This window comes from Uloborus diversus, chromosome 2 (assembly GCF_026930045.1).
Source record: "Uloborus diversus isolate 005 chromosome 2, Udiv.v.3.1, whole genome shotgun sequence".
NCBI lineage: Eukaryota > Metazoa > Arthropoda > Arachnida > Araneae > Uloboridae > Uloborus > Uloborus diversus.
In genome coordinates this window covers 22,020,663-22,048,454 of record NC_072732.1, presented here as the reverse complement: position 1 = coordinate 22,048,454, position 27,792 = coordinate 22,020,663, and the positions used below count along the sequence as shown (strand labels likewise).

Here is a 27,792-nt window from a genome sequence, read left to right as displayed (position 1 = left end):
CGATAATCGAGAGTTTACTATAATTTGTAGTGATTTTTTTTTTTTTTTTAGTTTAATAAATGAGGCGAAAGCAGTTATAAATAATAAGGTTACCCAAAAAAAGAAACTAACCTGACTTATCAGAACTTTCGACATTATTTGCACGATCTGTTTGACGTCATCTATTTGACTGGCATCTTTCATGAATTGCTGAGTTTTCGCCAATATTCGCATCGACTGACGAGTAACTTTGAAAGAAAAGAATATGGACAAGCTCTAACCGTGCCGTTTGTTTATTTTTTTTTTTTTATTTTTTTTTTTTGAGTAACAGATAGAAGGAGTGAAGACTTTCATTCATGAAATCAAGACCCCAAGTCATGTGATTGATCTTAAAGCAAATCATTGGAAGAAATCGGGTTTCTTTCGCTTGTTTCACGCAAAACGTGCCAACCATTCGTCGTTGTTGAGTCACGTGACTTGGGGTCTTTGGGTCAGCTTTTGCTAAGCCAATGATTAGACTTGCTCCCTCCATTTTAATTCCTGTTCTAAGAATGGAACACAGGGAACAGCCTCGAAACAGCTGTTTGTTTAGATTTTGACTCTTTTTAATTGCTTTTATTTGTCTGGTAGACACGTTGTCTATTTTACTCATATTTATCCGCGTTTATTGAATCTTTTTATAAACGCAATCGTAACTGCAACGAACTTTTATCTTTCTTACAATGGTAAAACGAGCTGATGTGTGCATCACATGACTTCCTTTTACTCCAATTTAATGTCATTTCCCCATTATTCGCTATTTTAATGTGATTCAATATTTATTCTCTAAATATCACCAACAATGGCCAAATTGAAACCAAAAAAAAAAAAAAAAAAAAACTCCGCCAAATTTGTCGCCAAGTTGGCGACAAAACTTGGCGACCAAAAGACTGGCGATATATCGCCAAGTGTCCGACAAATTATAACGCCACTTGAGTTTACATCGAAATTAACAATGATTTCCCCCCAAAAAGGTGCAAAAGACCCCCTTAGGAACATCCGAAAGCAACCAAAAGGGGAGGTGCACAACTAGACCCCACTACGAGTCTATGTACCAAATTTCAACTTTCTAGGACATACCATTTTTGAGTTATGCGAGATACATACGCACATACGCACATACACACATACGCACATACATACAGACGTCACGAGAAAAGTCGTTGTAATTACCTCGGTGATGGTCAAAATGGATATTTCGCGTGTCTATACATTCTTAGGCACTTTTCCGCATGTGGTCGAATCGAAAAAAAAACTCAACATTCATTTGGGGGTGAGCAAAATGGAAATTAAGGGCGATTTTTGAGTGAAAATTTTTTCGCGAATACAATACTTCCTTTTTTGTAAAAGGAAGTAAAAAAGAAGTACCTTCAATATTTTCACCATATGTTTGAAAATATGCCTTGGTATGGGAATTTTATAACTCTCTCTATTCAGAATAACGAGAGTTTATTAAAGATACATAAAAGTAGATGAAAAAGTAAGTAAGTGACATGCAACAGAATTGCCGAAAAAAAAAAGGATCGCATCATCAACTTTTTTACTTTTCTCTCTGCCCAGACGCTCATTAAAGCAACTTTCGTTTCGGGAAATTTCCTCACGACACGTAAAAAAAAAGTTAAAATTCTTTTTCTAATGAGAAAAAGTTCCAAATGGAAGCTATCCGCACAGAGGAAGGGACCCGGCCACGCCTTAATAGGGCACAATGGAGATATATGTGCAATGGAATGTGATTTCGCGGGGTTGCAGTTAAAGAAACCGGAGAAATTTCTGGAGAAACTTGGAAGGAGCGACAATAAGGAGTAATGACGTTGATGTTCCATGAAAGGAAGGTCGTCAATATTTAAGCAAGAGAGAGAAAAATGGGATTTAATTTACGTCAAATCAAGCGTATTTATTTACAATAAAAGAAAGCATAGGGAAGTTGCAACCTATTAAATGTTCATATTTTGACTATTGGAAATTGTTAATGGACCCTCAAAACTAAAAAAATCACCATCGCCGAATTTTAGAGCACAGTGATTGATTTTTAATGAATTTTTAAAAATCCACGCGCAAAAGTGCGCTTTTCTGAAACGTCACGAGCTTACATCACAGGGCACTAACGGGCAGCCTTCCGCCGAAGATCCCTTGTTTTCGCTACGGACATTTTGAGCGCGCTGATATTTTTATTTTTTAGAAATTCAATAATCCTTTTGAACACACTATGGAGGCCGGATTCGTTAAAGCACAATCTAATAATCTTCCTCAAGTAACATCAATGATGGTAATCGAATATTTCCGAGAGGATGAGAGGTTTAATGTTCCAGAAACGCGAGGAGTTAAATGCGAGGAGGTAAGCCTTACGTTTCTTCGAATCTGTCTTCGAAGCCAAGTGAACGTCCTTCGGCGGAAGAGCGCATAACGTCACTTCCTGTGCCATTTAACGTCACAAAGTTTGAACTTTAAAAATTAATTTAAAAAAAACTACTTATCGTATCGCAAAATTTTTTTCACCTATGATGTTCATACATGTTACTCTATCATATAAAAATAAAATTGAACTAGTATGTTGTGGTCATTACGAAACTTTCTTCTATATTTTTTTTTTCTTATCCCTCCCCATGCTTGATGAGGAAGCAATATTCCTAACAAAAACAAAATTACACATGCAAAAACTTGACGACCATCCCAATGTCTGAATTATTGTAAAAGCAAAGCAAAGAGCGAAAATTGAAAGTTATTTTAAAAGACTTGCTTGAATTAATTACAAATATTTTATTTATTAACGAACATAAGATGGCAACAGTTAAAAATTTTAAATCATTGAGATAGTATTTCCATAGACTAATAATAAGAGTAGACCGAGCTATGGCAACCCTTTTGCTGCTCATAAACCAAACCATGTGACTGGTGGATATCCTAGCAACAGCGGACGTTAATCGTAGCAGACGATCAACGCCAGCGCAAAATAAAATAAATAGAATTGATGGAACACGGAAGAATGATCTTTTATGGAGTCCGATTTGTAAATTTGTTATTCTAAGTTGTAAATATTTTGTTAATATAGTGAGTTTTTCGTTTAGATAGTATTGTGCATTTTCTTTAGTCAATTTCAATAACTCTCTAAGCAATAAAAGATGCAAGCGACCAAGAAGAATCAGCAAACAGTAAGATTTTTACCTACAGTTTCAATTTAAGATACCGATTAGTACATTTTTGCGTTAACGCAAAACGTTTACGCCATTTCGTTCACGCCAACGCTGACAGCTCCAAATGAAATAAAAGTTACCGAAAACTGATCAAAAACTATTACTAATGTCAAAATAATGCATAACTAAAAGAAAAACAGTTCAATCTCTGCACCTGGAAGTTTTTTTTTAATGAAAACACATTGTCTTAAAATACATGTCGAGTGCCAAACTATAGATAATGCTGCCATCTAGCAACCATGCTGCCAAAGTCTTCGCCAAGCCCTTACACTAGTCACATGATACATCTATGAACCAATTTTCTTCATCAGCAAGAATGAGAAAGCTCGGTCTACTCTTATTATTAGTCTATGAGTATTTCCGATCAGTTCCACACAATTCAAATCACGAGAAATACGCAGACGACAATCTATTACGATTTATCTTTCTTATTGTTGCATTAATAAAACTATTTTTATTCGCAAAAAAAAAAAAAAAATCAACACCTCTTGGAGCGATTGGCGTCAAAATTGAACCAAAGCCTGTTTACATATGGATTCACATATATTCCAAATTTCAACCAGAACGTAGCATTACTTCTTGAGATAGGGCACTCACAATGGAAAAAAAGAACGGGCGATTGCGCTACCCCCATTTTACATTCTTCTATATCTAACACATAGAAGAAAGTATTGGATTCGTGCAAATTTTCGAATTTTGACGGATTCGAACGTTTTGAGGTGCGCTGAGTCCATTTCGACTATTTTTGGAAAATGTCTGTCTGTCTGTGTGTGTGTATGCGTGTGTGTGTCACGTCTGTGTGTGACCAGTTTTTTTGTGGCCGCTCTACAGCAAAAACTACCGCATGAAATCGAACGAAATTTGGTACACATATGTGCCCCTATGTGAGCTTGGGCCCATTGGTTTTTGGCACGAATTCCTCCAAGGGGGCTGGAGCAATGGGACGTTTTTTGAGTTACGCGTGCTTGCTATTCCTCAGAAAGTAACGGGCGGAATTAAACAAAATTTGGTCCATATGTTGCCTTTAACAGGAACAGGTGCTGATTCAATTTTGGTGTCAATAACTCAATTGGGTATTGAGCTATAGAACGTTTTTAATCGTCAATTGTGACTGCTGTATCTCAAGAAATAATGAACGGAATGAAAGAAAAATTTATCTGCAAGTAGCCCTTAGTGGGTATAAAAGCTGATTTCATTTTGGTGTTAACAGCTAAAAAGGGGGTAGCACAATCGCTACCCCCTTTTATCGTCCATTACTGGACGATGGTTTAAACTCCCCTATTCGTTGCCGTTTATTATTCCTTGAACCCCTCCCCCTCCTGCTGCCCACTGATTTACACACTCTTATTTTAATATTGATTTTCTCCGAACCAAAGCTTGTGCCCATCCTAGTACAGTGTATGACGTTTAATTGAATCAGTGGTTAATTGAGTCAACTGCTTTAATGAATCAAACTGTGAAAAGCATAACGAAATCCAGCTTTATTGGATTAGCCGCTTTATCGAATCAGCCGCTTTATGGAATTACTAGTGGTACCCTCACGGCTTTACCCGTAATAGAAAAATTAAATGGTCTTTTGGTTCGCCTGTATATTTACAAATAATAGGTGGTGAATTTTCTCGCCAATTGGCTTGTACCCATGTTACGGTTCCACGTTATGATAATTTCGTATCTCACCAATTGGATTGTGCTCATGTTACGGTTCCACGTTATGATAATTTCGTAATTTACTCGTCCATCTTATGATAATTTTGTTCTTAAAATTGGAATAGAAAAAGAACCGCATCGAATTTTTAAAAAAAATAGCTTCGAGGTGCACAGCCCCATGCTACAAACTAACTTTGTGCGGAATTTCATGAAAATCGGCCAAACGGTCTAGGCGCTATGCGCATCACAGAGATCCAGACATCCTCCGGACATATTCAGACAGACTTTCAGCTTTATTATTAGTAAAGAAGATTATTAAAACACGCAGCATATTTAATGAAGACGTAAAAACGACAAAAGAAAAAAAATATATTAGTATGCATTTGCAAGACGCATTTGCGCAGAGAGACTTTCAGCTTTATTATTAGTAAAGAAAACTGTTTAGTATAAACGTGATTCAAGTAAGCGGCGACCACTGTATTGCCGTCATGAGTCTGCTGGCAGTTAGTCAGGGAAGTGTGGAAGCAGTCAAATTTAAAGCAACTTCAGAAGTGAATATGAAATGAGTTTTCACAACTAAACTTATAACAGGATGAATGATTAAACTTATTCCGTTCTCTTTGCAGTCGTTCGTCGTCGCTACAAGGTGCAAGTCTACGACGAGTTCGTGGTGCGTGGCAACACGGCTGTTCTACGCTGTCAAGTCCCTTCTTTTGTTCGAGATCACGTGGACTATTCGTGGAAAAGGGAGGATGGAACATCTATCACTTCTTCTCTCATCAGAGGTAAGTTGGTGCTTTAATCTGATTGACGTCAGCAGGACCTAAAGGGTGTAAATCTATGACCACAGAAGGCAAGGAGACTGCGGAACCTCACAGTATGAAAAATTATTCATTAACGAGCTGATGTGTGCATCACATGACTTCCTTTTGCTCCAATTTAATGTCATTTTCCCATTATTGGCAATTTTAATGTGGTTCAATAGTTTACTCTCTAAATATCACCAACAATGACAAAATTGCGACCAGATTTAAAAAAAAAAGAGAATCGCCAAATTTGGTGCCAAGTTGGCGACAAAAAGACTGGCGATATATCGCCAAGTGTCCGCCAAATTGTAACACCACTTGAGTTTACATCAAAATTTACAATGATTTCCCCTCAAAAAGGGACAAAAGACCCCTTTAGAAATACCCGAATGCAACCAATAGGGGAGGTGCACAATTAGACCTTGCTAGGAGTCTACGTACCAAATTTCAACTTTCTAGGACATACCGTTCTTGAGTTATGCGACATACATCCGCACATATGTACATACGGACGTCATGAGAAAACACGTCGTAATTAACTCGGGAATCGTCAAAATGGAAATTTCACGTGTCTATACGTTCTTAGGCACTTATCCATAGGGGGTCGAGTCGAAAAAAAAACTCAACATTCATTCGGGGGTGAGCAAAATGGAAATTAAGGTCGTTTTTTCTTGAATGCAATACTTCCTTTTTTGTAAAAGGAAGTAAAAAATAACTAATCATTGCTCATCCAAACTTAATTAAATTTGTGCTTCGCAGTAGTCTTTCAATCAGGCTTATTAGAATATTTAGAAAATTATTAGTCATGCAATGTATGGTCTAACCACGGATTGTATGGAATTGACAAAACTCCAGTTAAGATAAGTCTATCTGAATGAGGGGGGAAAGTAACAATTTGATACGCATGTTCCGCTCATTTGAGCGAGACCAATTGCACGATAAAACGTCTTGTTCAATGGCAAAAGACCGTTTCTTTTGCCACAACGATTTGAACATATTAAGGATTTGAAAAATGCATGGCAAAAGGCTTTACAGGATAAAACTTGAGTTGCGATTCTTTTGCCATACTCCCTTGAACAAAATACGAACAGATTAGGTCGCTTTCCTTTTACTGCTACAGCTCAATGCTTTCAACTAGGTTCATTTTGAATGGTTTTTAAAATTATTATTTGGATTTTTAAGTTCTAAAAATTTAGTCATTGTTATTAGTAGAAGTAAATATTCCGTTTCACAAATTTTCTAGCAAAAACCCACCTAAGGGAGAAAAACACCATATGAGTTCCCAGGCATCAAAGAACCTCTGGGCCAAATTTGGAAAATATCCGAAAAAAACTTTATTTGTATAAGGAGCATACACACACACACAGCCATTTTTATATACGTATAGATTATAAATCAGTGTTAGACTGTCCATTTTTCACCATATTTTACTTTTATAGAAATGAGGGAAAATCTCCCGAAAGTTGATGCTGAGTTATCTGGTAAGATATGTAAGATGAATGACTTATGGCGGATCAATTTCCTTTCATGGCAGAAAGAATTCATCTTCTCGCTTTCCCCACCGTTCTCGTTTCAACCTTTATTCTCACTACATGGTCATAAAAAAATTGTTTGCCAAACCTATTTTTTCCCAGCTGTAAATTGAAAAATTTGTATCTACTTTTTACTTCTTTTTACAAACTAGTATGTTGTGGTCATCACGAAACTTTCTTCTATATTTTTCTTTTTTTTTCTGATCCCTCCCCATGCTTGACGAGGAAGCAATATTCCCAACAAAAACAAAATGACACATGCAAAAACTTGACGACCATCCCAATGTCTGAATTATTGCAAAAGCAAAGCAAAGAGCGAAAATTGAAAGTTATTTTAAAAGCCTTACTTGAATTAATTACAAATATTTTATTTGTTAAGAAACGCAAGATGGCAACAGTTAAAAATTTTAAATCATTGAGATAATATTTCCGATCATTTCCATTCAATTAAAATCACGAGAAATACGCAGACGACAATCTATTACGATTTATCTTTCTTATTGTTGCATTAATAAAAATATTTTTATTCGAAAAAAATCAACACCTCTTGGAGTGATTGGCGTCAAAATTGAACCAAAGCCTCTTTACATATGGATTCACATATGTTCCAAATTTCAAACAGAACGTAGCATTACTTCTTGAGATAGGGCACTCACAATGGAAAAAAAGAACGGGTGATTGCGCTACCCCATTTTTAGCTGTTGACACCAAAATAAAATCAGCTGTTATACCCACTAAGGGCTACTTGCCGATAAATTTTTCTTTCATTCCGTTCATTATTTCTTGAGATACAGCAGTCACAATTGACGACAAAAACGTTCTATAGCTCAACCCACGTTTGAGTTATTGACACCAAAATTGAATCAGCACCTGTTGCTGTTAACGGCAACATATGGACCAAATTTTGTTTGATTCCGCCAGTTACTTCCTGAGGAATAGCAAGCACGCGTAACTCAAAAAACGTCCCATTGCTCCACCCCCTTGGAGGAATTCGCGCCAAAAACCAATGAGCACAAGGTCGCATAGGGGAACATATGTGTACCAAATTTCGTTCGATTTCATGCGGTAGTTTTTACTTTAGAGCGGCCACAAAAAACTGGTCACACACAGACGTGACACACACACATTTTCCAAAAATAGTCGAAATGGACTTAGCACACCTCAAAACGTTCGAATCCTTCGAAATTCGGAAATTTGCACGAATCCAATACTTTTTTCTATATATTAGATATAGAAGAAAGTAAAAAGGAAGTATTGTATTCGCGAAAAAAATTTCACTCAAAAATCAGCCTTAATTTCCATTTTTCTCACCCCCGAATGAATGTTGAGTTTTATTTATTTTTTTTTTCCTACCTGACCACACGTGGATATGTGCCTAGGAGCGTACAGACACCCGAAATATCCATTTTGATGATCCCCGAGTTAATTACAACGAATTTTCTCGTGACGTCTGTATGTATGTATGTGCGTATGTGTGTATGTACGTCGCATAACTCAAGAACGAAATGTCCTAGAAAGTTGAAATTTGGTACGTTGACTCCTAGTGGGGTCTAGTTGCGCACCTTCCTTTTTGGTTGCATTCGGATGCTCCAAAGGGGGTCTTTTGCCCCTTTTTGGGGGCAAATCATTGTTAATTTCGATGTAAACTCAAGTGGTGTTATAATTTGACGGACACTTGGCGATATATCGTCAGTCTTTTTGGTTGCCAAGTTTTGTCGCCAACTTGGCGACAAATTTGGCAATTTTTTTAAATTTTAAATCTGGTTTCAATTTCGATACTGTTGGTAATATTTAGAGAGTAAACTATTGAATCACATTATAACTGCCAATAATGAGAAAATGACATTAAATTGGAGTAAAAGGAAGTCATGTGATGCACACATCAGCTCGTTTTTTCTTGTTGTTTGAGAATCCATTTATAGCACAGAGGTCGTAAACCTAGGTTTCGCAGAGCACTAGGGTTCATTTAAACTTCGACAGAAGCTCCTCAAGTGATCTCAGTTTTCTTAATCAAATAGTCCTAAAATGTGAGTAAAAGTTTAGTTTTTATAAAAGATTGCGTTCTTAAAAGTGGTTTGCATGTAATGTTAAATGTAAATAAATATTGTGTGCATACAATTAAGTTATTCTAGAGAGAGAAATACTTTTCTACAAAAAAAAAATCACAGGCAAGTAAAAAAAAAAAAAAAAAAGAAAAGAAAAGAAATATTTGTTGTAATTAAGAACACTGTTGCTTTTATAATTAAAGAGAAAAACCAACGTAAATAAATCTAATTCTCAAGAAAATGCGGTATATATCTATTTTAAGGCTGCAATAGAGCCTCTTCATCAGTGAAAAAAAACTCGCCATACAACAAGAAAGACGTGAGAAAACTGAATGTCATCATCACCACGTGGACACCGGTATTTATACCAAGTGGGTGAACCAATAGGAATTCACTGCAAGAGGCGCAACTAAACAACCAGCAAATCTTAAGTCAACCCCACGTGGTGACGTTCAGTTCTCTCACGACTTTCTTGTTGTGAGGTGAGTTGTTTGCACTGATGAAAATGCTACATTATATTCTTAAAACAGCTATATGCTGTATTTTCTTGGGAAATTGCGCTTTATTTACGTGTGATTTTCACTTTAATCATATTGTAGCACTAAGCTTATTTGTTAATTTTTTATTTCGCTGTTGCTTTTGTTTATTATTCATAGAATATGTTTCAGAAGACAATTAAAAGACCTCATTGGCTACCTTAGAATTAATTATCATGTTAAAATGCTCGTATTGTGATAAAATAATGTTGCAAAAACTTTTTTATAAATTTGAGCAGTATAAAACTTAAAACTTTGGTGTTCAATTTTTTCTGTTATTTGGTCCAAGGAGTTCCCCAAAATGTAAAAGATTTAATACACCTGTTCAGCAAATTTGATCCGATGCGTCATCAAAAGTTTTTTTTTTTTTTTTGAGCGATTACGATTGCTTATTGCTTTCATTTGACTGTTTTGATGTCCTACGATTTTATTTTCCCGCCAGCACCCTCTGCAGCATCACCGTCGACCGACCGCCTCACGAAGCTGCTCCTATAGCGAAAACAGTCTCCAGGTTGCGTCAATATCCTTCACTTACACGCATACATACACGCACGTACAGACACACACAAACACATACACACATACATACACCTGCACACACACACACAAACACATACACACATACATACACCTGCACATACACACACAAACACATACACACACACACACAAACACACGCACCCTGAAACACATACACACGCATGCATACATACAGACACCTACACATACACACACACCTACGCAAACAACCAACACACTCATGCCTGCACACAGACACAAACACATATGCCCACATACACATCCCCCCCAACACACATACACAAACACTCATCACACAACTACCCGCACACTCATACCTGCACACAGACGCAAACACACATGCCTACACACACATACACATACCCCCTACGCACAAACATACATACCACCTCCCACACACGCCTACATACACACACACTCGTGATTGCGAAAAACATAATTTGAATTCAAAAGGCCAAAAATTAATTTTTCTTTTTTTTTTTTTTTTTAATTTCAAGATCGATTAATCACACTAACTTCGTATGCTTTCGCTAAATTTTAAACTCCACAAAACTAAACAAAATGGCACAGAATTTATTTGTTGTAGCTTGCAACAATTAATTCTCTACCATGGTATAAAACAATATTTACAGAAATCGAAAACATAACTGGCTCTTTCAGGCCCGGCGCAATCTAAGTGTGCCCACATTTCGCATGCATGAGCACAACTTAAATTAATCTAATTCATCAATCCAATCTGTTCAACTTAATGTATATTTATCCCATTAGATTCATGTTTGAATGAAAGTTCATTTTCGCACACGTAAAATAGAAACATTTTCGTATTGGAGAGGATTTTATCTCATATTGAACAGGGTTATTTGTGATGTGTGTAAACCATCTGTTAGTTTTGTTGATATTTATGACGCTAATGCCAGTCATACTTAATTCAAGAATATTATATAGTTATTTTTTTTTTCTCTTTAAATGAGGCAGTGAGAAGTAAAGGGAAGCAAGTGGCAAAATTAAAAATTTGGAGATAACTGGTACAAATGGTAGGTGAACCCCTCCTCTTTCTTGGGTCAAGATATAGTACTAGTAGCTATGGTAGGCTCCGATCTGCAGCTTGATTTAGAAAAAGAAGTCAATGAAAGCCTACCTAGGATCTGATCTTTAAGCAGGTTTTACTCAAAACTAAAATGTCCACTTGCATCCCTTTGCTTCTCACTGCCTCAAATGAAAAATGTATTTTTAGAGTTATATAACTCTTTGGAAAAAAAATCATTCTAATTGATTGAGTTTCACGATTCCGTTAAAAAAACTTATAGAAACTCTAGAAAGTATTGGATTTATGAGAATTTTCGAAGTTTGGCGGCTTTACACGTTACGAATTGTGCTAAATTCATTTTGAACATTTTTGGGAAATGTCTGTGTGTGTGTTTGTACATGATCGGTTTTTCGTGGCCACTCTAGTGCAAAAACTACTGTATGAAATCGAATGAAATTTGGTATACGTATGTAGTCTAAAATGAATTAGTGCATATTAGTTTTTGGCGCCAATTCCTGCAATGGGGGTACATCAATCGAACGTTTTCTTCGTCATGCATGACTGTTATATCTCAGGAAATAACAGATGGAATCAAACAAAAACTGGTTCATAGGTAGCCCTCAGACCATAAAAATGCTGATTTGCAATTAATGCTAATAGCTCAAAGATGAGGGAAGTTTTTGGTTCTGCTTTTTCCACTACCAAAACTTAGTAGTAGCGATTTTATGTAAGAGTCAAAAATTCACAAGAAAAATACAAAGTTTTATGATAGCAGCAGCATTAGGGTGGTTCAAATATACATATATATTTTTTAACACGCTTTTATTAGCTTCACCTGTATGTATGGATGGATGGATGTATGTATCTTGTAACGGAATCTTGCAGCTGAAATTTCGCCCACTTTCTGCGATCGGATTCTTTTGAAATTTGGCACGCGACCTCAGACCCGATGACAATGCAATGTTCTATAATCAAATTAATTAATTAACTCTTTTAATTGTTAGTTTTTCCGATTTTAATCAATATTTTGGCATAAATCCAACAATGTGAAAAAGGGAAAATTAAATAAAAAAATACGTTAAAAAATGCTTGCAAAAATTATTTAAAAATATCTACAAAAACCTTTAATTTTTCTGCATCAGACAAAATTTGTTCCAAAGTTCCAAGGTAATTAGAACATGAAATATAATTGTTTTTAACTAATTTCATGCCAAAATTTAGGTGAGCCTTCAATCGGAAATTCATTGCCGATCAGACCATTGTTGAACAAAACTTTTATTCAAATGCATCTCAAATTTTCAAAGTAATATAAATATGATTTCCGCAAACATACATCGATGACTCACAGTAGCTTCCCATCGGGGTGCCCTTGTCTTAACTTTAAGATATTACCTCGCACTCGTTTTATAAATAATTTCGTCAATTAAGTTCCAATCTGATTCAAATTTTCATATACCGCACAAAAAAAAAAACTTTACTTGATAATTCTTCAACATAAGACTAAAAAACAGAAAAATAAAATAATAGTTTAAAAAACTAAAAAAACACGCTTTCGTAGCAAAAAGAACTAAAAAGTGAAAAATAATCTTTGAATGCTAGTAGTTGACCAATCACTTAATTTTAATGTAATACAAAAAAGCGTGGGGGGCTGCTTATCAGTTGTCTTGAATTTCTTCCATTTGTTGTCCAAGCAAAAATGTAAATTGACAGCACCTCACGCTTTTTTGCATTACATTAAAATTAAGTGATTGGTCAACTACTATCATTCAAAGATTATTTTTCACTTTTTTGTTCTTTTTGCTACAAAAGCGTGTTTTTTAGTTTTTTAAACTATTATTTTATTTGTGCTAAAGTCCAGGCTACCCCCCCCCTTTTTATTTATTTATTTAGACTTACTAATAGTATTATGCTGTAAACGTTTCAGCTTCTTACTTAAATTTTAAGAGGGTGCTCAATGACCCCTTAAATTAGCGTTAGTCGCCGTATAGAAAATGCCACAAATTTACAAACATTTAATATTTTTCCAGCTGCTATTTTGTAAATAATTACTTTATTACAATGTATATGCGTATTACTAGTGTATGTTGTAATATGTTCCTTTTTTTTCAGTTCAATGTCTTTTTTTAGCCCATACGTATGAAGTTTAGGAGAGGGTGTTGAGTACCCCCCCCCCCCCCTTCAGTTTAAATAGGAAGCTAAAATTCTTCTAGTATATTATTATCCATAAGAGTCTAAAAATATTGAGGGGTTTCTCGTTATCTAGGAGAAACTTTTTTTTCTTGCATGTATTTTTGAACCACCCTACGCATCATATTAGTTTTATTATGCTGTTACACAATATTTATCCAACGAAACAACGTATGATGAAATATTAGTAGGGGAACATGGGGCAAAGTGAAATAGTGGGGCAAAGTGAGATGATGAAGTATTTTCTCTGCTTTTAGCTCAACCTATCTGGAAATATTTTAACTATGTAGTACCATATGTAGTATATTCCAGTCAGGAAAAAAATACCGGCAAAGATTAAAGCATTTGGTAATGCAGGCAATTTAAAAAAAAAAAAAAAATTACTTTGAATTCTGAAATTTTGAATTCAAATCATGTGTTTCGCAATCACGAGTTGCGATAGGACCCTACTCATTGGAGTTATTGTTTCTAGAAACAGATCCTGTCCCCCCAAGCCCCAACTACTGGGCAGTTATGTGTGTATATTTGTGTTTCCGTATGTGTGCAGTGGTGTGTGTGTGTGCGTGTGTAGGCACGCGTGCGTGCATGTGCGAGCTTGTGTGTGTGCGTGCATGCGTGGGCTTGTGTGTATGTGTAGACCTGTGTGTATGCATGTAGGCGTGTATGTGTGCAAAGGCACGTGTTTTTGTATGTGTTTGATGTGTATGAGCGTGCGTTTGTGTAGGACATGGACGCGACCGCCAAGGAAAAGCGGATTCCGAGGGTCAATGCTCAGGATTAGAGGAGCCGCCGCGCCTGCAGAGACCGGTGGATGGTGGTGCTGCAGAGTCCCCTGGTTGGGACTGAAAAAGGAACCAAACGCCAAAAACGGTCAAATGAAAACAATAAACAATCGTGATTGCTCAAAAAAAAGATGCTCAAATTGTAAAATGTTGTTGTATGTCGAAAAATATTTTTGAAACTATAAAATGATGAAGTTATTGTTATTACCATTTTAAATATTAATTGAGACCTCCTAATATTCAACGCAGTAGTAATTTCGTTAATATTAAGCTTATTTGTATTTTGAATAAATTTTACAATTACATACGGTGCAAAGTGGATGAGGTGAAGTGAAATAGTTTATTTCGTTTACCGACTCAATCATTCATACAAATCACTTGCGTTTTCATTTATTAATGAATCCATTTACATTCCTTCATTTAGTAATTCAATTATACAGTCGGATCCCGCTACAACGCGATCTGACTTACGCGAAATGGCTATAACGCGAGTTTTTCATGAGTAATGAATTTTTTAGTGTGGACACAAATTACTCGCCTGCAAAATGAAATTTTTCGGAAAAAAGCGGCGGAGAGTTAGAATGAGCTTCGTTGACACTAAATATTGGTTTTGTGAATGGGCTTTCATTCCTTTAGCATCACTGAAAGCGTAAGTTCACCCACTGTATTAGTCTAAACAACGCTTTGCTTTAGTTTATGCCAGCGGTTCCCAACCTTTTTGATTGTGCGGCCCACCAGTTTCGTAGAAAACGCGATTGAGGCCCACTAACTACTGTACATTACTTGCACAGCCAAAACTTTCTATGGTGCGTGGGGGGGGGGGCTGTTCATAATTGTCCTTAAATGTAAATAATATACCATATTAGGACTGAAAGTGAGTTGAAAAAAGAGTTCTGGACACGTTAATCCGCTTCTCCCCTTATGTCACACCACAGATATAACTATATTGTACAAGAACAATTTTCAGAATGACTTTGATATCTGGATTGAAACTAGATAGTTTTAGTCACAAATAATTCGCAACATTCAATGCATTTCTACATTATTATTATTTTTACTTCCTTTTACAAAAAAGGAAGTATTGTATTCGCGAAAAGAAATTCACCCAAAAAATCGGCCTTAATTTCCATTTTGCTCACCCCCAGATGAATATTGAATTTTTTTATAACCCGACCACACGTGGGTATGTGCCCAGGAACGTACAGACACCCGAAATCTCCATTTTGACGATCCCCGAGTTAATTACAACCAGTTTTCTCGTGACGTCTGTATGTACGTATGTATGTGCATATGTGCGTATGTGTGTATGTGTGTACGTGTGTATGTATGTCGCATAACTCAAGAACGGAATGTCCTAGAAAGTTGAAATTTGGTACATAGACTTCTAGTGGGGTCTAGTTGTGCACCTTCCTTTTTGGTTGCATTCGGATGCTCAAAAGGGGGATCTTTTGTCCCTTTTGGGGGGGGGGGAATCATTGTTAATTTCGATTTAAACTCAAGTGGTGTTATAATTTGTCGACACTTGGCGATATATCGCCAGTTTTTGGTCGCCAAGTTTTGTAGCCAAATTGACGACAATTTGGCAATTTTATTTATTTATTTATTTATTTTTAAATCTGGTTTCGATTTGGCCACCGTTGGTGATATTTAGAGAGTGAACTATTGAATCATATTAAAACTGCCAATAATGGGAAAAAGACATTAAATTGGAGTAAAAGGAAGTCATGTGATGCACACATCAGCTCGTTTTAACTGCAATAACAAGTCTCATTCAAGTAGGTAGGTTGTCGAAAAGCCCCTGAAGTGCCTCGATTCAATAGTTAGTCATGCAGTTCAGCAAAGGAGAGGCATTTTTAACTTGAAGCTAATACTAGTTTATTTGGCAATTTTCATAAAAGAAGTTTCTGATTCATTAGATCTCACCTTCAATTATAGGGGAAAGTTTCTAGAAAATATGAAAATCCTTAATCCCGAAGTTCCTTATTGTGATGAGCAAGGGAGAGTTTCTGAGTGACGGTATATCTAATTAGAGAATTTTCGCAAAAATTTTGAAATTAATACCCCAAGTTTTATCTTGGTTTAGATTCTTGACCAATGTCCACGGCCCAGTAACATGCTGTTCGCGGCCCACTTCTGGGCCGCGGCCTATGGGTTGGGAATCGCTGGTTTATGCATATAACTGCTCCGATTCTTAACTTTTTTTTTTTCATTTACATATGAACGTTGATAAAATACATTCGGATAACATTCTGATCGAGCTACATAAACCTTCTTCTTCAGTTTTCAAATTATAAATATATTTACTATATCTATACCGTTAAGTGCTATAATAATGCTGTAGTGTACATACTGTAAGTACCATACTGCTTTATTTTAAGTTTCTCTCCTCCCATTATTGATTTTGTGCTAAATTACAGAATTTTATGCCAAATTATAACGCTTTTTCTAAAATACAGAAAAAGTTAGTTCTTTGTAAAAGATACTGCAATATATAGTTAATAAATGGCTTGAAACAATATGAGGGGTGTTTACAAACGTCTGAAACAATTGGGTATGCTTATAAAAAAAATACTAAACATACCTTGTTCCACAACGCGAAATTCCGACTTACGCGAGATGTCTTGGAACGCATCCCTCGCGTAAGTCGGGGCTCGACTGTATATATATTCATTCATTCACTTATTTTCTTATTCATATTCTTTTACCCTCTCATTTACTTTTCTTCATATATCAATTGATTTATCCATTTAGTAATTCGTTTATTGTTTCATTATCTTTTTATTTACTGATTGTTTTGATTCAAAATATGTTTTATAATCGAATAGAAAATATTTCATTGGAAAAATACTTTATTTTTCACTTTGCCAAATGATTAAAAAAAAAAGTAAAAATTTTCCACTTTTTTTTTTGAAGAATCAAATTTACTGCCAAACATTAAAAATACTGTTTCAACGCAAGTTTTATTATAAAATACAATGATCTTTCTTTGTGTACTGTAATTTTCAAAACAAATTTCCGATTTGTTCATTTTGAAAAAACTCAGTTATCTTAACCACTTTGGTTATCTTAACTATTTCACTTCACCCCACATTCCCCTACATAGATTCTCCACAATATCATATTTGTTACGTTTCTATGTCAAGTTATATTCCAAGTAAAATTTCCCGTTTGCGACACAAATTAGAAAAAAAATCAAGAAAAATGGAAAATTTCCTCTGACACTTTTTCAAAAAAAGAATCGTTTCAGAGACCATCATTCCAGCCCAAAGGCATCCGAAGCTGTCCGTAATCCATTACGAGCACCTTGATTGCACGAGCGTCCGTCCATTAAAAAAGCAGCCCACCGTTGCCAGGGCGCACTTCATTATTGGCACAAAGAATCTGATCTCGTGATCCGGTCGCGTGCCAAGCTGCAATTTGGCGATCATTACAAAAGTTTTTCTTTGCTTTTGTTGCCGGATATTGAATGTCACCGCTTCGTTATGAAGTGTCTCTTTTGAAAGTAATGACTGTCATTTTTTAAGTTTCTTATGCTTTATGTCAGTTTTTCAGCACATTCTTTTCTGTGGTCAGCTCTTTTTAATATGTAATATGGATTTGTAAACTTCTTGCTAGTGCTCTAGGTTATTCTAAGCGAAGGATACTTGTATAACGATTTAAAATTTATAAACGTGTGTATTTTTCTTGTTGCTTGCCTTATTAAAAAATACAGAATAATTAATCTCGATTTGCGTTGTTGTTTTTTGGGGGGGGGGGTCTATCTCCCTATTTTCTCTTTCATTTTTTCAATCTCTCATCTCTTCTATATCTCTTCTATTCCTTTTTCTCCCTCTCTCCGTCTTCTCTTTTATCTCATGTTCGCCTTACTCTCTCTCTATATATCAGTCTCTCTCTTTTCTCTTCTATCCTCTGTGTCCCTCTTTCTACTCTTCTCTTCTACTCTCTGTGTCCCTCTTCCTTCTCTTCTTTTCTCTGTATTCATTTTCCCCTCTCTTTTAGCTCTTCTCTTCCCTTTTATATCTCGTTCATCTCTTCTGTTACTCTTCTCTTCACTTTTCATTTTCACTCATTTCTTATCTCTTTTGTTCTATTTCTTTCTCACCTCCCTCTTTCTATTTGTCTCTCTCTTATCTTTCATCTCTTTTCTTTCATTCTCACCTCTCTTTCCCCGCTTTTCTGTCTTTCTCACCTATCTTCTATTTTCTCTCTTTCCCGCCTCTCTCTCTGTCTGTCTCTTATCTTTCATCTCTTTTCTCTCTTTCCTGCCCCTCTCTCTGTCTGTCTCTCTCTTATCTTTCATCTCTTTTCTGTCATTCTCTCCTCTCTTTCAACGCTTTTCAGTCTTTCTCACCTATCTTCTCTTTTCTCTCTTTCTCGCCTCTCTCTTCCTTTTGCTCTAATTGTCCACTCGTCATTTTTTCTCTTATTTTCTATTTTTCTTACCCCTCTCTCTCTCTTATCTCTTTTCTGTCTTTCCCTTCTCTCTCTCTCTCTCTATTCGCCTCTCTCTCTTCTCCCTTCTCTTTCTCTAGCTACCTGTCTCTCATCCTTATCTTCTCTTTTCTCTCATTCTCTTCTTCTCTTGTATTTTCTCTTTCTGTTCTTCTCTTGAATTTTCTGTCCTTCTCCCCTCATCTACTTTCTCTGTCTTTCTCTCTTCTCTTATTCGTCTTTCTCTCCTCTCTTTCCTTATCTCTCTTTCTTCTCTTCTTCTTTTCTTTCTTAAAAGTATTTTAATGTCCGTCGTCATTCTTTGGAAGGGAAATTTAACATGATTTTTTTTTCTTTTATTTAAGCATGATCGTTTAACATACGTGATTTGACACAACTTTTATTTTCAAGGTAGTCCGGGCAAAGACGGGCAGCGCAGCTAGTTTTAAATAAATGCCTGGATTTACGTCTGTACATTTACACATATTGGTAATATAATTACATTAATAAATGATGATATGCTAGGTATAATAAGGTTCAGATATACAATAAATGCATGATTTATTTCGCATAAAAGTTTTACTTAAAAATTCAATTAACGTCTTTAGTATAGAATGATTACAAAAAGAATCGTATTAGTAACATGAAAAACTGTATAAGATCCTTACATACAATTACACTTGCATGAACTTGTATGAATATATGAATATAGTTAAACTTGTAAAAATCAAAGCGATTTGTGAATGTTTCAATTCAAGGGCTTCAATTAAGAAAGTTTTTGTACTGTGAGTTTTTTTAGCTAAAAGTGATTTTTTTAGTGGAAATAGATCATTAGGCCTTAATGTAGCTACTCACATATTTCATGAAAGGTTAAGAGTGCTCATAATTAAAGATTTGCATAGTTCTTACATTTTTACTGCTCAACTTTGCACAGAAAACCTTTTCGTCTGTACAATAATTTATGTGACAGAAATTTATTTGTCAGAATAACAATTTTGGGCAACAAACCAAATGAAGTTATCCCGAAAATCCAATATTCTTGTTTCATGAAAATGGTGGCACTGACGAAAAAAAGAACCGCATAAAATTGGATAGCAAACGAAAATATTTTCTGTACCACAACTCTAATTCCACTTTTCCAATTTAATTTTACGCGGCAATTTACTTAACTTTATTTTTATTTTACATACATATACTCTAATAGAAAGACAAAGAGAGAAAAAAAAAATAATTCTGTTAGAAAGTACTCCTAGTATATTACCTTCTGTTCGAGCAAACGCACCTTGGAAGCAATGTAGCGTGTCTAGATTCAATTTGGCACTCTTTTCAAACTTATTAATGCTGTGCAAATGTTTATGCGATTCACAACACCGAAAACTTTTTAAAGGTCCTCGAAGACTTTATTGTGAGTCCATCAATTATCATGGCATTGCATAGCGACTGTTCCTTGTTTTTAAAAAGGTGCTTCTAAGACAGTAAAGAACTCTGAAACCTATGAAGCAAGAGACACCAATAATTAAGTGAAACAATGATCAAATAGCGACCTATATATTAAACCTTCTAAATAATAAATCATTCGTATGCAAACTTTTTATACTTACGCCCAACTTTTTTTCATAATAAAGAGTTCTGCCCCCTCCTCCCTCCCCCTAAAGCGTTTTAACTTTTAAAGAATTTCGTAAATGCTATCCTGGTGTTCATTTCATTGGATTCGTAAAATAATATCACATTTTATATGTACTAGTTTTGAACCAAAAGAAAATATTTAGTTATTGTATTGAAAGTGAGTATTCAAAGTTTTTCTACGTTTAACCCTTTCAGACCGAATTTTGAAATACTTAACCAAAAATGTTTTTATTTGGTAGACTGTGAACTATGGCAAAGAGCATCTTATAAAAAAAATTTCAAGTTTATAGGTGAAAAATTAAAAGAGTTTTGACACGTAAAATAATCCGGACAAATATTATTGAAATACATATTTCAGATTAAAAAAAACGATGAAACATCAAGCAAATTTCAATGTAAAATGTTCTCTAAACAATAATAAAACATAATATAAGCATTTGAAATGACTAATAAAAGATTATATATTTTTAAAAAAATAAGAAAAAAAAACACCCTCACTTTTGCGACGAGAATCAGTGGTTGGGAAAATGAGCCAATCCCATTCTCTCCCAATCCCTATTTCTTAATGTTGTCAATCCCAAAATGAAAAATTCTTGCACAGATAATAAAATTCTTGCAGCAGACTGTTAAGTTAACTACGAAAAAATCGAGAAATTTATTCAATTAATAAATGATTAGCAGCTGTTTAAAGTTCATATCCGGTATACCGGACGCCACGTCTGAAAGGGTTAACAAATCGGGGGGAAATTGCAGACACTAGAAGTTTAACTCACAATACAAGTGAAATATTAATACAATATTTGTTGGGAATTCCAAATAATATTATCAATAATTCACGTTTATTTTGATATATTTGGCATTAATTAAATCCCCATTTTCTTTTATCTTGCAAAGTCACAAATGCTAATTTCAATGTATATAACGTATTTCCCGATCTTAGACACGTGCGTGCCTTACGTCATGAAATGACGAAATTCCTTATCCATTTGATTGGCCGCCGTTCTAACATCGGGAAATACGCATTTCACATGCAAACGACTCTGGCTGACTATATAATGTTGCTTCTGTAGCTCAGTTGCTCTCTCTCTCTGTTAAGGCGCCGTATTTTAGTTTCATAGTCAGCCAGGTCGGCTGCTAGCCGCCATGCTCTCGAATAGGCATTTTATAACTGTAAACTTTATCTGCAAACCTTAAGTTTAAATAACTGTAACTTCGATTGCATAAATGATTCTTCATTTGTCATAATGCAAATTTACAAATAATGGTTTTGCCTGTTTTACTAAACTAATTATGCTTCGAGAGAACTAATTTTGCAATATCATATTTCATATGTAAATAGCTCGCCAAGGATACCACTGTATAATATCACCAAGGAGGAAATAAAGTCATAATTTCAAATACAGGTATTATTTTCTGAAAAGAACTCCAGTTACACTCTGCAACTAAAAATGCACTAATTAAATTAGTCATCGGTGCGATAACTTCATTGATAAAACCTCATCACACAATAATATTAATGCGATGGGCGTTTTTACTTATGAGAGCAACATTTTTCATATCGTGGTATCATTCGAAAGATATTGCTGTTCTTTGTGCAGGCGCTCAAATCCGTAACAGCTGTGTGCCCCCTTTACAATAATAAAATGCCCCCCTGGAGAGGAGAGAGGGCTCCCCATGAATTGGAAATAACTGTAATCTTCTTTACTAATAATAAAGCTGAATGTCATGATCTCTGTGACGTGCATAGCACCTAGATCGTTCTGCCGATTTTCATGAAATTTGGCATAAAATTAGTTGACATTGAAATATTTCATTCACATTTTTAAGTTTTAGATCATTAGAAAGTTTGAAATTTTCTGCATTAGATGAAGTTTGTGCGAAGTTTCTACGAGTATTCGGAGAACTACAAGAATCGCTTAGGAAAACCTAACTCCAAGGCAAATGATAAAGCAAGCCAAAGCTCGAGAATCAAGTCTTTGCTTTCTCTGATTGTTTCGTTACTTTAAAAAAAAATTTAAAAACGTGCTTATTTTCGCGATCAACCCTTCTTTTATTGAAGGATTTAAATTAAAATAGTTTAACTGTTAAAAAAGGTCGTCTGCTTTTATTTTCTTAGTTTTTATGGAATTTTTTTCAGTAAGTTATTAAAATATTACTATTACAACGTTCTTTCGATAGTGTTTGATTTTGGAAAAATGTGTTATTTTGCGTTTTATAAGCAAGGAAGGGAAACTTCTTTCCTTCTTTTAAATTATTTTTGAGGCTTCTCCTAGTTTCTGTTAAGCTACATGTTAAGTTTTCAAACCTACCAAATGTATGAAGAGATCTTGAAAAAATAAAAATGAAAATAACGCATACTGGACGAAAATTAAGTATACGAGCGATTCAAATGACCTTTTAATTTTCTACTACGGGCAAAGCCGTGCGGGTACAGCTAGTCCATAATAAACCTTAAAACTTTCAGTTTGCACTAGTCTGAAGTTCCAATGTTCAAGTAAAATGTAGATAAAGAAATATTTAAAAGACTAGGGGGCTCTGCCAACGATATTCTATTCTGCCACCTGCTCGTTGGCGTTCACAAAGCCCCGAAGATTGCTTTGCAATCTTATTTGATTCGCAAAGATTTAAATCGTTCAAAAAGAAACAGATTAAAAACGCATTATGCGTTTCCCTTTGGAACAGAAAGCAATCCTTCCCCGGGTTTCAAAGCTTACGTTCGACGAGCACGACCAGTGGCGACCGGTTGGTTAATCACATGACAGCAATGACGTAAGCGGTTACTAACCGGTTGTTCACGAACCAACGCTTTCGGTTGATCACCGGCTACTTGCGCAGACGAATAACACGCAGGTGAAAATTACTTATAATTGGTCAAAAATGTCACGTGGTTTCCTCAACCAATCAACTAGCTTAAGTTGCGGTTGACCGGTAGATCAACCGGTGAGGCTCATAGAACGACATCGGAAGCAACCAGTTAACCGGTAGCTCTCAAGAACGCTGCGGTTAGCAACCGTTTACTCACCGGTAGACCGGTGAGGTTCGTCGAACGCAAGCAAAATAATTTGTACCAACTTGCAGAGTCATAAGGGCTAAGAGGCTCCTGAGCATTGCGAAACTGCAGTTGTGTACGTTTGAAAGTCGTTTTCATATTTGTGGTCTCTAGTAATGCATTTTGCTTTTTAGCTCGGGGCTTGAATTAAGTTAAGCCTAAGATTTCCTTTAAAATCTAAACCCTTACAATTTGTGAATAAGTAAGGAGAAACAAACAAATTGAAAAGACGTAACTATGACAGCGCCGAATAATTAACATCAATAATTTAAATGAAAATGAGATTTTTCGAACTTGATTAAAACTGCTTGTAACTTTTTTTCTTTGGAGATAGAAGCTAAGTTTTTCGACCATGGGTCGAGTTGGATCTGGAGTTAAAAAAAAGTCGCTCTTTCCAGTGGTGTGAAAATGAAAACTGTGGGACGATTCTTTTACTTTTTACTGATGGATTTAATGAAGAAAATAGTGCCTAAATTTTAGCTAAGCCTAAAAAATTCGAGATATAAACACAAATAACTCCCGCCGTATTTAAGTTAGAGCATTGAAACAAATTGCGTAAAACGCGAAACAAATTGCATAATTCTACCCTTTCCAACGATATATAATATTAATATATTCAAATAATTTTCCATCCCTTTAATAGGCAGTAATATGTGCAATTTACGTGAAATTTGAGGCTAAAACATTAATTACAAAAAAACTAATTCGAATTTTAAAAAGTAAAACCCGAGGTGCAAACCACCGGGACTCGAAGTAATTTTGTTCAAAATTTCAAAGCTGCAGGTGCTATTGGGTCTCCTGAACGCAAGCCCGCCACAAACTTCCTTTTAAAATTTTCTTTGACCTTACTTTTTTTTTAATATAAAGGGATAATCTGTGTCAACTTTTTTCTATTTAACCCGGTTCCATAACAAAAAATGTCACAATTTATGTGGGCATAACTAGTACATAAATCTAAAAAGTGAGTTAAAAATGGCTAATAAGTTTTTCGAATTAAATTTCAACTCTAACACAGAATCATTCGAAATAATTAGTTATCAAAGCTTTGAATCGGAAGCTTCCTATTCACATTCGAATTCTGCACACGTGCCGAGATTTTTAAATTTTTAATGAACCTAAATCTGAAAAGAGCCTTAAATGCGATCTTCAAATCCCGTACTTCATCGCGAGTTTTATTTTGCATGTGAGTTGAGAGTTCTACGCTCATTATAAAGGGATTAGGGCACAGAAAATAAAAGTTCCAGAATATTAGCCTTTCCGCGAAACTGGATTTTAAACAGATGAAATCGATTGTAAAACTTTCTTTCGAGCGGATTATTTCGAACAAAATGGAGTTAAAGAGGATGCAATGGAATACAGAGCTTGTTTTCGATTCGCATGCAGGTCATGTCGCTGGAGATTTTGTTCCATGGATGTTTTTCGTTTCCAGCATGCCCAGCGTCATATTAAGTGCAATTAGTTTCCGACAATTAAATTAAAAATTTTATTCTAATCTAGCACACCAAGGAAAAGTTAACGTTCGATACTTACGTATCTTCAAAGCTAACTTAAAAGCATTGTTCAGATACCCAAAATGACAGCGTAGTGATATAGTTCTGTAAATATGAAACAATATAAGTTTCGATGTAAACATTTTCGAAAAACATTTGATTTGCAAATGCATACTAATATATTTTTTTTCTTTTGTCGTTTTTACGTCTTTGTTAAATATGCTACGTGTTTTAATAATCTTCTTTACTAATAACAAAGCTGAAAGTCTCTCTGTCTGGATGTCCGGAGGATTTCCGGATGTCCAGAGGATTTCTGGATGTCCGGAGGATGTCTGGATCTATGTGACGCGCATAGCGCCTAGACTGTTCGGACGATTTTCATGAAAATCCGCACAAAGTTAGTTTGTAGCATGGGGGTGTGCACCTCGAGGCGATTTTTCGAAAATTCGATGTGGTTCTTTTTCTATTCCAATTTTAAGAACAAAATTATCATAAGATGGACGAGTAAATTACGAAATTACCATAACGTGGGCACAAGCCAATTGGCGAGATACGAAATTATCATAACGTGGAACCGTAACATGGGTACAAGCCAATTGGCGAGAAAATTCAATATACATTATTTGTAAATATACAGGCGAACCAAAAGACCTTTTAATTTTTTCTATTGCGGGCAAAGCCGTGCGGGTACCACTAGTTACTAATAACAAAGCTCAAAGTCTCTCTGTCAGGATGTCTGGATCGCTCTGACGAAAGCCAAGAAAAAGCTCATACCAAGTTGAATTAATTTCAACTGTAAAATGCCGAGTCTGAAACTTATGTTTTTTTCGAGTCGCATAGGCTCTATTAACTACTCAAGAAATCAGCATCAACTTAACATAGCATTGAGTTAAGAAGTTTAGAAGAGATCAGCTAAGCCTAAAGAAGAAACGACGAAACACAAAAATCTAGAAAATGCATTAAACTAAGCAAAATTAAGATTCATCACGAAATTCTAACACTACATTTTTCCTCCACATTGTTTATAAATTCCTCAGGCGTTTATCTCAAAATCCTTGCTATCTCAGTCTATAAGCACAATCTTTTCATAACCTTCCTTCAAACTTAAATCTTCCATTCCAAGTATATAGTTTTTTTTTAAGTCTTATAATGAGTCACAAAGTCGGAAGCGAAAGAAAGTTTGCATTTCGAAGGAGCATGTTGATGCATTTTCGAGTTATTTGTCGGAGTCTCCTGGGAAGGTAGCAATGAAACTTAGCTCATTATTACAGGATTAATGGATGAAAAATAAAAAGGGTAAGTGAAGAATTTCATAAAGAAGGTTTTCAACTGAAAGAACTTGATGAAAAGGAAAGAATTCCTTGCAAAGAATGCCTCGAATGGAATAGAAAGCTTTAGGTTTAATGAGAGACAAAATGCTGGGAAATTAGAGCGTCATAAATTCTATGAATCAAATATTTTCTACAGTTCTGGAGCCATTTTCTTATTATGAGTGTTTGAAAATTATTATCATCTCGTTAGACGTTAAACGTGTAATGGAAAGATGTATCTGCGTTTTGAGTTCTTTTCGTTTGTATCTTTTTTTTTTCTGTTTTATTATTGGTATTATTGTTTCTAGTATTTTATTTATTTACTAGTGGTACCAGTACGGCTTTGCCCGTAGCAGAAAAATTAAAAGGTCTTTTGATTCGCCTGTATATTTACAAATAATGTATGGTGAATTATCTCGCAAATTGGCTTGTACCCATGTTACGGTTCCACGTTATAGTAATTTCGTATCTCGCCAATTGGCTTGTGCCCATGTTACGGTTCCACGTTATGATAATTTCGTAATTTACTCGTCCATCTTATGATAATTTTGTTCTTAAAATTGGAACAGAAAAAGAATCACATCGAATTTTCAAAAAATCGCTTCGAGGTGCACACCCCCATGCTACAAACTAACTTTGTGCCAAATTTCATGAAAATCGGCCGAACGGTCTAGGTACTATGCGCGTTACAGAGATCCTGACAGAAAAACAGAGATCCAGACAGACACAGAGATTTTCAGCTTTATTATTAGTAAAGATATTTTTTAAATAAACTAAATTATTTACTTATATATTTATTTATGTAAATGTATATTATGTTTCTGTTCCTCCAGCTTTCCAAAAAAAAAAATCAGGTTGATTTCATTTTTAAATTTGTGAGGGGGCATATCTGGCATATCCTGGTGAGGGGACATATCTCCAAAAGAAAAAATCATGTGGTGTTAGGTCTGGTGACCTAGAGGGAGGCAATCATAAATTGCTAAAGCACTTTTACCATGATTGCCATTTCAACTTATTGAATAATAAATAACAAGGGATGTACAAAATATAGCACGTGAAGACATCAAGCGGCAACTATTTGAAACTTTCAGCTCGCTCTTTCTTAATGCGCCACCAAGGCCTCTATGAAACCCCCACCAACTCCCCCTCCCTCCATCTCTTTTTGAATCACCCTGTATAATGACGAAATATAAGTAAAAAATGTATAAACTGAACAAGTCAACTAGGTATTCAAAAAGAAAAAAAAAATCCTTACCACATGGTTCGCATTCTTAGTGCAACCAAACCTTGTTTTCTTTCAACTTGAATGTTCAAAACTGAAATATAATTACCTGCCCCTTATCTGGAAATTAGGCGTCTGTGGTCAATTAAAGTTGATTTCTTATTTTAAACTATAGATGTAGCATAACTAGATGCACAACTCCGTAGCAACAGCCACTGGCCGTCATTGCACGTGTGAACCTAATAATAGGTTACGGGAAAAGTTGTTTGCGCATGCTCTTTTCAGACGCCTGGTCATCTGCTGAAGAGCTTGGTTTTCCATGGAACCGGTTTCTCGTTGTTTATCTAGTTAAT

At 35.3% G+C, this 27,792-nt stretch overlaps 1 protein-coding gene across 1 annotated transcript in view; it reads left to right on the top strand.

Annotated features, from left to right (window-relative positions):
• The window catches only part of LOC129235105 (cell adhesion molecule Dscam2-like), a gene marked incomplete in the record, with an annotated part of 703,156 nt that overhangs the window by 73,105 nt on the left and 602,259 nt on the right, over window positions 1-27,792 (top strand). Inside the window, 1 exon segment of the mRNA XM_054868789.1 lies at window positions 5,483-5,641. Coding sequence (XP_054724764.1) covers window positions 5,483-5,641 — 159 coding nt within the window.